The sequence below is a fragment of the Medicago truncatula genome, chromosome 3, assembly GCF_003473485.1.
Source record: "Medicago truncatula cultivar Jemalong A17 chromosome 3, MtrunA17r5.0-ANR, whole genome shotgun sequence".
Taxonomy (NCBI): domain Eukaryota; kingdom Viridiplantae; phylum Streptophyta; class Magnoliopsida; order Fabales; family Fabaceae; genus Medicago; species Medicago truncatula.
The window spans coordinates 8,248,582-8,260,813 of NC_053044.1; the positions used below are offsets into that span (position 1 = coordinate 8,248,582).

The 12,232-nt window shown below is 35.0% G+C and overlaps 1 protein-coding gene across 1 annotated transcript; it reads left to right on the forward strand.

Moving 5' to 3' along the window:
- Positions 1-343: 343 nt before the first annotated feature.
- Positions 344-3,667, forward strand: LOC11441714 (E3 ubiquitin-protein ligase RNF43). The gene is made up of 2 exons (XM_003598910.2): positions 344-512; positions 3,219-3,667. The coding sequence occupies exons 1-2, from the start codon at positions 344-346 to the stop codon at positions 3,665-3,667; spliced, it is 618 nt and encodes a 205-aa protein (XP_003598958.2).
- Positions 3,668-12,232: the final 8,565 nt, after the last annotated feature.

Here is a 12,232-nt window from a genome sequence, read left to right on the forward strand (position 1 = left end):
AATGTAGCTATAAATTTGGTCGCTTCCTAACAATAATGACTCATTCGTTTCTACTGTTTCCATTACATTCTTGCTTGTTCTCCGCTTCCCTTGATAAGGTTGTTGAGTTAAGTCAAGACAACTCTATTTGTCTTCTTCGTTCACGTATTTCTTTCAGTTCCGTCGACCTTCTTCCACCGACCCTCTTCCGCCATCGACTCACCTTTTTGAGTCAACGGAGTCACAACTTTTAGGGTTTCTACTTTTTTGGTAAGATTGCCCATTTTCTTCTTCTTTGTTTTCCACACAGGCCTTTTATTCATTCTTTCTATTTCTCTGTTATAATTATCAGTGCAACAAAACAATGGAGTCGCAACAAGGAAGGTTAATACCTTTGGGAGTCACACTTGTACCTTGGAATCGTATTAATTACGATGGTGGTGTCAATGAATTAATCCTTGATGCTCTTGATATAATGGATGCTTTTGGTTTCACTAATAATTTAACAAGTTCTGATTTATGCATAGAACCCTGTACTAAGTCATAATTTAACAAAATCCACGATAGCTGCAAAAAAGATGTTACCTGCAGAATACGACATCAGCAATGATCATTGCTAGCTCCTATATAGAAAAAGCAAATTGTGGTGCCTACTCTTAGAAAAGCATGTGCAATAAATTATAAAGAGATTGTCAAAACTTACTTGATTTATTGGCAGCATCTTTTGATATTGCTTCTCTATTGCATTCTTCAGTTCTGTTATGACCTAAACAAAGTAAAAAGCATTTAATGGCATGAATTTGCAAATAAAAATGACTTGTAAGTTTAAAAACAAGAGACTTTTAATGACATAAAGTAAAAGGAAAACAGATGAAGGGAAAAACTCTCAACAATTTATGATCTGTCAAAACTTTTACTCTTGTGGATCCTAGTCACTCTAAACAGATACTTAGTCCATTAACTAGTTGAGTTGCGAACACAATCAAATGAATATTATATAAAAAAATATAAAAAGGGGAACAAAGTATTATATTAACAAATGAATATAAAAGATTATGACCTGTCCTCATGAGCTTAGTTCAGTTGGTATGGACAATATATAAAATATGCAAGGTTCAGAGTTCGAACCCCGACCACCACAAAAAAAAAATTATGACCTAATAAATGTTATATTAACAAGCGTTCAGACGGCACTCCATATCCGTCTGTTTACTCTTTTTATTACACAATACATATAAATTACAAATATTAATTTTTGTGAAATTTATATTTTGAGTCAATTAATTTTAATTTTCAATAAAGTATGTGTATGAACATTTCACACATTCATATTCCCATATTCTAACAAACTATACTCATCTTTTTTAATGACACAAAAAATAAAACAAATATAAATTAAATTCTCATCTTTTCGAATGAAACTAACAATATCGCATTTTTATATGCAAATTTGTCTAAGGGTATAATTGATAGTGAACAAGTTATCCCAAAACAATGTATTCACTTTATATATTAATATAGTATAGATAGATAAATATTTTATACTTTATATTTTAAGAAATTATACTTATCTTTGAATGATAATAATTTTATCATTGAAATCAACACAATTAATCTTTTCCTTAACAAACGTGCATAAACCCTAAACGGCTATTGTTTTGGGTTTGGGTTGCACTTGTGTACCATAGTGATTTTAATGGTATATACAATTGCCAATAAGGGCGTGCCACGTGGCACACCCTTTTTAAAAATAAAAAAAAGCAAATAAAGCAACCTACTTCTCAAGAGAAAACTGAAAGAACATTTGTTGTTTTTATTAGTCTACTGATCTCTACAATAACAACCTTCAATGAATCCCAAACTTCATTCCAAATCAAATTTGAAAAAAGATTGTGAAGGCAAGAGGAAGATTTGACGACAGCCTATGGAATAACCGTCGTCGACGTTGGAGATCAGGAGGACGGCGGCGGAGAGAGGCAGAGAAAAGTTGATGATGGGTGGTGGGTTCAGAAGCGAGGTTGCAGGGAGAAGGAGAAGCGGAATGGATCTATTCTTTCTTTTATCTCTCACGTCATTTTGCTTTAGGGGGCTTCTACGGTGAAATTAGAAAATTTACTTTTTTGAAAAAGTTATTTTGTTTAGTCAATAGTATAATTGCCGATATCATGTCAGCTAGTGGAGCACTCTAAAACTAAGCTTTATCTTTTTACAAATCAGTCTTCATACAAAATATAAGGGGAATTTCAATCTTAGTGCACAAATGAGAATCTATGTTTAATTTTGATTTAATTAGGGACACAATTGCAATAAGTAAAGATATAATGACGCACCTTATGGGCAAATGTACAATACACCATACAAGCTATTTATAAAAACCTTAATATTTAGGCTAAAGTGCACTTTTTCCCCCTTAACTTTCAAAAACTTGCAATTTTGACCCCCTAAGTACAAAAACTACAATTTTTGCCCCCTAAGATTTAACCCCTTTGTATCTTTGGTCCTTTTGGTCAATTTTGACCTAGTCAACGCTTAAGTGGCATGCCACGTGTATAATTTTATAGGGACTAAAAAATATGATTTTATTTTGTAGTAAAAATGCTGATGGAAAATTTTATAGGGTTGATTTTATTTTGTAGGATCTAAAAATAAAATTGTAAATATTTATAGGGACCGTTTACTTGATTAACCCTAAAATTAATAAATCATAAAGATAATAAATGCAAATATTATTAAAACCGTTGGGATGAAACTCACCGACTCAAGTTTTACCGTTAAAGCAATAATCTAGAATCAACCTCAAAACCTAGCTATAAATTAGGTTGTTTTGTCACACTCTCTCTGTCTTACATTCTTGCTTATTCTTCGATAACTCTAAGGTTCTTGCGCCACCCTTGTTCTCTTTCTCTCTATTGCACTAAACGAAAAAAGCAACCTCAAAACCTATCAATGAATTAGATTGTCCTGTTCCTTCGCTATCTACGTACTCTCTCTCTCTCTCTCTCATATTTTTGCTTCTTTATTAGGTTTGTTCGATAATTAGGTTGTCCGATAAATTCACTCAAATAATACTCTAAGGTTGCCGTGTTGCTTCTTAGCTTGCACTGAGGTTCTGTTTCTTTCTTGTGCCCTAAACCTAAACTTCACAAGGTTTCTACTTTTTCTTATCATAAATCAATAAATTTCATTACTTGTTCTTCTTATCTTATTTCTTATTTTCTATTTCTTTATTATATTTTCAGTCAAAAAAATTCTAAGTGGAGTTATGGAGCAGCCACGATATATAAGAAGTTCTATAAATGTAGGAAGTGATCATGTAATGATTCTCGATGCTGTTGATCTAAATCTCGCTCGTCCTCATCATACTCATGCTACAAATCGATCAACAAGGTTCACTCTCTTGCGTCCTTATGTTGTTCGCCACCATAACCTCAGCAACGAGGTTCAAACTACGACCAGAAATACTGAAACTATCGAACGACATTCTTATCGTTATCTTTCAAAAATTAGAGTTGAAGAAGGAATGGAGTCTGAAGAAATGATGTGTTCTATTTGTTTGGTTGAGCTTTTGGTTGGAACGCAAGCAACTCGGTTGTGGTGTTCGCATTTGTATCACGAAGGATGTATTATGAAATGGCTTTGTAGATCAAACACTTGCCCTTTGTGTCGTCAGATTGTTCAGAATATGTGACTTCGTCTATGTAGTTTCTTTACATGTTTTAATTTTTGTTTCTTGTATTTGTTGATGAATATAAAAATTGTCTTTCTATTTTGTCCATTATATGTTCCTATATACAATGTATTGCGTTTAAAATACTTCTCCAAATTGTCCCATAAAAAAATATTTATTTTGATCAGTTAAGCCGCAACATTTCAATATATCATATATATTCAAATTAGTCGGATCGCCTTATACTATTAACACGTCCGGTTCGAATGTTAAATATGGGGAAAAAAAACTATCAACTAGATTTCATTTTAACCAAAACAATCGACTAGAAAGTTGTAAATTAATTGTTTCAAAATCGTCTAGAGTGTAGTTCTTTGTTGGAGCTGCAAATGGTGATGATGTAAAACTGAGCCAAAATCTCTTTGACCAAGCTTCACATAGAAGTTATTAGGTAAAAACTTCAATACTTTTATATCGGTTACATATTGGCGTACCAGTTAAATTTTGCAAGAAAATCTCCCCTCGAAGATTGAGGCAACTTTTTCTTATTCACGTAGTATCTAACCCCAACAAAGAACCGAAATCATAAGATTTCTGAAGGTTTCCGACACTGTCAACAGGAAATAGTTCCCTGAATATCAAAGGAAGAACATTGCAAGATGAGCAATTTCCACAGCAATATGTTTTAAAACTAGAAAAATTGATTTTCGAAAAAAGGGCTGAAAAAATCAAGTTCAGAGTAACCAAGTCCATCATCACCTTTCTGATTTATCATTACACCGACAAGCAACGTATGGACAATTTCAAATGCGGTTGTTTATAAGGATCAGAAGGTTCTGGCTTACTATGAAATGTCATTTTCCTTTAATCCTGAAACCGTCTTCTTCCTCCATCTTTTCTTAGCCAAACAATATCTAGGTTAAAAAAAAAAAGATTATTGACATGAGAAAAACATGAAATTATACATCTTCTAAAGGCCGGATGATCAACGTTTGCACTCATGTGTTCAATGTATTATTAGTAAATGGCCAAACATTAAATACTGAGAGACTCATTCAGAATCTGGAAGCTTTAGTGCAAGGACATGATTTAACCCTACTTGGGGCAGACTTAATACTAGCAGTAGAAGCCACTTGGGACTCATGTAGCGCTGATAATGAAGCATTACAGCTTAAATTCTTTCAGCAAAGGAAGATTTGTCGTTGTCCGAGGTGAGAAAACCAAGTTATCACAACAAGTACAACTCCATCTCTGCAATGATTTGGTTACAGTTGGTTGAAGCTGAAAACCCACAAAACTATTAGTTAGAGCTGTCGAACTCTATCGAACAAGAGTTAGGGCGGGAAGAATGGTTATTCACGTCACAAGAAATTAAATCACAATGCACAATGTCAAATAAGCTAAATTCTTCAGAGTATACTATAGGTACCAGTCATGATATGACAAGGAATGAATATAGACGAACCAACAAATACAAAGATGGAGTGCTTTTAAGCAAAAATCAAACTTATTTTCAAACCAAAACAAATAATACTCAAATGTAAATTAGGCCGATATTGATATAGCTATAAAACCCCTAATCTTTAATTTATGCAATCAAGAATGAAACCCAATCTGAAAATAATTAGTCAAATAAAAGTAAAACTATGTATATCTGCAACTGATTTATGCCAATTATCTATTTGCTATTGAAGGCTTCAGCTTCCAAATAATCCTGCAAATAGAAGTAAAATGTATAAAATCAAATGATATAATGAATATTCCTTAGTTTAGCTTTGGTTTGCTGTTCTCCGACTCCATGCATGATTCATGTCCTGATGTGATTCCAAGACACAAATAATGTTCTCATCATAAATAGTTTTTTTTTTTTTGGCAAGAAAACCCCACATCTCTCCATTGGAAACACTTAAAGAGAGTGACATGGTCATGACTCAACCCGATAAACTCTTTGATGGTAAGTGCTCTTTTTAAAAATGTGCGTTTTCTAAATCAAAAAATTACAACAATGCATCGTATAGATATTGGTACATGTGTGCGCGACAATGATGAAGCTTTTGTTCTAGCCAAAACCAGGAATTCCACTCCTTTATATTCTGTTCCGGTTGGTGAACCTTTAGATTTGTTTATTGTTATGGAATGATTAAGTGACATGCAGATGGCTTGTTGTGTATGTCTTCAAATTGCAAAGTTGGGAAGCAGAGAAATCGTGACACGATTTGGCAAGCGTGTCACTATTTTGGTAATATCAAGAGCTGTTTTCAGGGCGTCCAATCGTGACACGATTTTGGGAAACGTGACACGATTTTTGGCTTGCTGGGCAAGATTTTCAGGATAAGGTTGGTCGTACCTTGGGTCGTACGCATCAATCGTGACACGATTGGGGAAAAACGTGACACGATTTAGACGCTGAAGACTGCTATATAAGTGTTCTTTGCAAATTTTGAAGGAAAGCTTGAAGAGAGAGAGAAACTTGGGAAATCAAAGGAGGTAACTTTAGGGTTGAGGGTCTTTGATTAGAGTTCTCTTGGGTTGGGAAATATTGTGAACACCTTGGTGAGTGAAAATCATTGAGTGTCTTATTCATTGGTGAGATTGAGAAAAAGGGTAGAAATTAGGGTTGTTCTTTGTGAACTTGTTGAAGCTAATTTCTTGTAACTCTTTTGTATCTCTTTGTAAGAACTCATTGATAGTGGATTGGAGAGATCAATCTCTCCTCCAGAGTAGGTCAAGTTTGGACCGAACTGGGTGAACAATCTATGATGTGTTTGTTTCTCTCTTCTCTCCTTTTATCTTTTGCTTGTGGTTTTGTGCTTTTCACTTTGATTCCTAAATTAGATCTAGGTGTTGTTATTGTTGATTATTACTTGTGTTCACTTTGATATTGGTTACTACTTTCCTTTGCTCCACACATCATAGTTTGTATTGGTGTAGTTTTGAGTCCTGAATTGACAACAATTGGCGCCCACCGTGGGGTATAGGAGTGAATTGTTTTAGTGAGTACCATGGGTTCAAAGTGGGATATTGAGAAGTTCACCGGAATTAACGATTTTGGGTTATGGAAGGTGAAAATGCAAGCGGTGTTGATACAACAAAAGTGTTAGAAAGCTTTGAAGGGTGAAGGTGCATGCGTTACCGGTGACCATGTCACAAGCGGAGAAGACCGAGATGGTGGACAAGGCTAAGAGTGCCATTGTCTTGTGCCTCGGTGACAAAGTTTTAAGGGATGTCGCGAAGGAACTAACCGCGGAATCGATGTGGTCAAAGTTGGAGTCATTATATATGACCAAGTCTTTGGCTCATAAGCAATTCTTTAAGCAACAACTCTATTCATTTAAGATGGTGGAGTCAAAGACCGTGATGGAGCAATTAACGGAGTTCAACAAAATCCTTGATGATTTTGAGAACATTGAGGTGCAACTTGAGGACGAAGACAAGGCTATACTCTTGTTGTATGCTCTACCGAGATCATTTGAATCCTTCAAGGATACCATGCTCTATGGCAAAGAAGGCATTGTCACCTTGGAAGAAGTTCAAGCGGCTTTAAGAACCAAGGAGTTAACCAAGTCCAAGGACTTGAGAGCGGATGAAAACGGTGAAGGCCTTAGTGCTTCAAGAGGAAATGATGGAGGTAGAGGTAACCGAGGAAGCTCAAAGAGCGGTAACAAGGATAAGTATAAGTGCTTTAAGTGTCACAAGTTGGGTCACTTCAAGAGGGATTGTCCGGAGGACAATGAGAGCTCCGCGCAAGTTGTGTCCGAAGAGTATGGGGATGCGGGTGCTTTGGTGGTGAGTGTTGGGAGGATGATGAAGGTGAGGGTTCTCACCTTGGTATTGATGCCTTGTAGAGTGGTGTTCGTCTGGAGAGACGTTAAACACTCAACATCAGCCAGGAGAGGCGGTGGTAACAATACTCATGGTTAGTCTGGAGAGGCGGTGTGAATAATACTCGTGATCAACCTTGAGGTGGAGCTGCAAGGTGAAGGCATAGTGGAAGTACTCATTTGGAAGTTGAGGTAGAGAAAGCTCAACTTGAGGTGGAGTTTGTGACACCGAGAATGGTACGACTATGGAGGCCTTGGGTGTTTATGCTCTAGGTGTGAGCATATGAATTCTTCATGAGGACGGAAGACATTCTGGGGTTTGAAGAATGTATGACGTTGCTTGTGCGATTACCTGATTGGATGCAAGGTGATCTTCGAGGAAGCGGGAGACGTTCCGTGGTTGAAGATGGTTTGGTGTAGACTTGTGGAGCAACTTGGTGTAGTTGGATGCAAGGGAAAAAGAAAAGGGAGATTGGTGGTTGATGGTTAAAGTGGCATCATCATCAATTTGAAGTCAAGGTGGAAAATGTTGTGTATGTCTTCAAATTGCAAAGTTGGGAAGCAGAGAAATCGTGACACGATTTGGCAAGCGTGTCACGAGTTTGGTAATGGCGAGAGCTGTTTTCAGGGCGTCCAATCGTGACACGATTTTGGGAAAACGTGACACGATTTTTGGCTTGTTGGGCAAGATTTTTAGGATAAGGTTGGTCGTACCTTGGGTCGTACGCATCAATCGTGACATGATTGGGGAAAAACGTGACACGATTTAGATGCTGAAGACTGCTATATAAGTGTTCTTTGCAAATTTTGAAGGAGAGCATTGTAAACATTAGAGTTGAAGAGAGAGAAACTTGGGAAATCAAAGGAGGTAACTTTAGAGTTGAGGGTCTTTGATTAGATTTCTCTTGGGTTAGGAAACATTGTAAACACCTTGGTGAGTGAAAATCATTGAGTGTCTTGTTCATTGGTGAGAGGGAAAAGGGTAGAAATTAGGGTTGTTCTTTGTGAACTTGTTAAAGCTAATTTCTTGTAACTCTTTTGTATCTCTTTGTAAGAACTCATTGATAGTGGATTGGAGAGATGAATCTCTCCTCCAGAGTAGGTCAAATTTAGACCGAACTGGGTGAACAATCTTTGGTGTGTTTGTTTCTCTCTTCTCTCCTTTTATCTTTTGTTTGTGGTTTTGTGCTTTTCACTTTGATTCCAAGATTAGATCTAGGTGCTGTTATTGTTGATTATTGCTTGTGTTCACTTTGATATTGGTTACTACTTTCCTTTACTTCACACATCATAGTTTGTATTGGTGTAGTTTTGAGTCCGGAATTCACAACATGGACAATGCCAACTTTGTGATGGATTCTAAAACAACCAATGACGCTTTTCACTCCAACAGACCTGATGTTTCAGAATTTGGTCATACCATATCAAGATGCCAGAGACTCTTTCATTCACATTTTATAAACTCGGTTGAAGTTCGATAGGTAACAAACAAATGCGGTAGCGCTCATGGTTTAGTTGAAGAAGACGTGTTATATGCTAGTCCAATTATTTATTTTCATATCCCTCATTGTATAACTGATACTATTATTAATGAAATTCTATAAGCATCTTTTCTTTAATAAAAAAATTGTGCAATTTGAAATATCAGGACCAAAATTTCGATTTTAAAAAAATAAGGAGAGAAAAAACTATATTTAAACCTATATATATATATATATATATATATATATATATATATATATATATATATATATATATCTGTGTGTGTGTGTGTGTGTGTGTGTGTGTGTGTGATGGAATTGGGATAGAGAGTAATAATAATTATTTTTTTGGTAAAAAGAGAGTAATAAATTAAATAGAAAAGATTATTACCAAGATTTATCCTATAATATAATATATTAATGTGTCTCATTTAATTTTGATTCAATTAAAGTGAAAAGTTTATCAACTTAATTAAAATAGAAAAATACTGTATTTAATATTCTTTAGAAATATACGCTTCCTTTCATTTCATATCTTAAAGTGAAAAGTTTTTCTTGTGAATTTTTTTTTTAGTCCCCTTGCTTCCTTTAATATCTTAACAATTTTTTTTCTTCTTGTGAATTTTACTCCATCCGAGATTTTTTTTGTGTGATTTTTTTTTAATCATTTTTTTCTTGCAAGCCAATTCACTGAAAGGCCTATACTCAAACCAATTTTTTTCCATGATTTTTTTTCGGTGAAAAAAACTATTGTTTTTTTAATTAAAACCGGTGCCCCGGGGGCATCGGTTAACGACACCCTATAATAATTGATCAAAGATAAATAATAAATGCACAAAATATTACTGTTGAAACGAAACTAACTCATTCGTTCATACCCGCTAGGTCGCGCGTATTAGAACCAAACCCTAAAAAAATAATCTCATTCATTATATATCCTTGCTTCTTATTCGATAGAACTCTTACTTCTTGCTTTGTTATATCAACAATTGTTGACACAAATATTAAGGTTGTTGAGTTGAGATGAAACAACTTTGTTTGTCTTCTTTCTTATCAGTTCGTTATTAACCCTTTTCGGTACCTAGAAAGACGAAGCAAAAATAAAGCAATGGATCAACAAAACCATCATACAAGAAGATTAATACCTTTGGGAGTCACACTTGTACCGTGGAATCATGACAACGATGGTGGTATCAATGAAATAATTTTAGATGCTCTTGATATAATGGATGCTTTTGATTTCACTCCAGTTTCTATCAACGACACTCCATCAAGAATGTTCGGAACAAATTATGTGCAACCTACTTGTGATGTCTTTCCTGTTTCTGCTCATGATGGCCGCCATATTTTTGTTGAAAACATTAATCAAATTGATACTGGCCCAGTTATATGGAGTTTACGGTCACTGGGACATAAATATGCTTTCACATGAACACCAATGACATAATGAACACCCTTTAATTCAAAATTGATGCTCATTGCTTAGGCAAATTTGATTTCAGAAAAATGCCATTTAGTAATCGATTAAGAGACCGGAAATAATTGGTCAATTTAGAGACCGATTTTAAGATCAAACCGTGTTGTTGTTACACTGCGCTGTAACTTTTTTTGAGAGGGCAGGGATTAAAATGACAAAATTGTATAAAGTGATAAGTAGCGGGCAAAGGTCGAAGTATAACTTCTATGAAATTTCAAATTGAAAATATTCTAAATTGCACTTTTATTTGAAATATGTACATGTATTTTCTTCTCAATAAACTAAGACATTGTTCTTGTTGGGTCACAAGGGGAGTTTAGGGGGACCATCTACATCGAGGCTAGAACAACCATACAAGTGAGAGACGCCACAATCTTACCTAAAACCTTAAGGCAGGACCGGATCCTGGGGAGTGCAAAAGATTCTACCGAACCGAGCCTCCAAAAACTATAGGCCTCAAAAAAAATTATAATACCCAGTACCCCCACTTAAATTAAAAAATTACATGTTACTTTTTTTCTTCTTTAGTACACGTATGAGTTTTTTTTCTAGACTCCAGTTCTACTTTCTGGACATAAATTTGATGCTATCAAACAACCATCAATTTGTATAATCACTTAATCAGTCAATTTGAAAAGCTATTTCATTGAAAGAATCACAACAATTATTTTTTTTTCTTCACATAAACTATTCGTTTTCCCATTTCCTAAGACGTAGGAGTGACATTCCAAATGACACAGTTAGGTAAATTTCACATCTCTTTCACTTAATTTTATTTTATTTTGTTTCATGTTTAAAAGTTCTTCTGATTCTGACTTTTTAATGAAGCTTAGCTACACACAAAAAAATGCGTTTTTATCTTACTTGGGCCTATTTTAAAAATAGAACCGAGCCTCCTATTTCATAGGAACGGCCCTACCTTAAGACAATGGGTTTATGAGTCCTCTTAGTTATAAAGTGTCCAACCTTTACTTTTCTATCCGATGTGGGACATATAACTCAGACTTACACACACCAGTTCTGTGAAATTTGTCTCTATTCATAATTATTTATAAATCTTATGACACTCCATTGATCCAATATCAGAGTAAAATCTTATGACATTCTATCAAACATTACTTAAAGACTCTCCCTAAAGACTCTCCCTGCTCACAACCACTTGACTGAAGTATTATTTACAAACCTCAAAGAAATGTTTGTTCATGAATGTTCCTCGCATCCAAAATTTGAGCATGTACAACATATTTCTCAAACCAGTCCTCATCAGCTCCAGTTTAGAAATTATTCTAAGTTTCCGCTACGACACAACATATGATGCACGCATCTGTCACAAAAGATGTGGCATGCAGAAAACAAAACACTTACAGACCACACCTAAAGAGTTCAAATTTATGTAGAGAACCCTTCGCAAACGAATAATTTGACCAAATCTGCACTAGTTGTTGTTACCTATTCTGCTTACTGACATGTAGACACTGATACTACAAACCGCATTACCCCTCCTCTCCACAATTTGTATGCATGAGTTTGCGTAAAGAAAAAATATGATTGAAACGGCTCAATACAAACCACATTTAATCACATAGGAGCATATCAATATTTTTTTTATGAAACAATTCAATCCAAATTAAACCACATGTCATTTTAATATTCAAATCAGATGATTTTTTCTTACAAAATCGATTCAAATCAATCTGTAATCACTGGTTTTCACCAATAAGGGCAACAACAAAATCAAACTACTAATTGGAAATAATGAGTGAGCTAAGCAGGAAATAAACTAAGTAAGTAAGATGAAGCCAACCAA

Bases quoted from the DNA above. Each gene is read 5' to 3' on its own strand.
- LOC11441714 (XM_003598910.2), top strand. From the start codon at position 344: ATGGAGTCGCAACAAGGAAGGTTAATACCTTTGGGAGTCACACTTGTA. The intron at 513-3,218 runs GTACTAAGTCAT...TTATATTTTCAG, and splicing joins TGATTTATGCATAGAACCCT to TCAAAAAAATTCTAAGTGGA.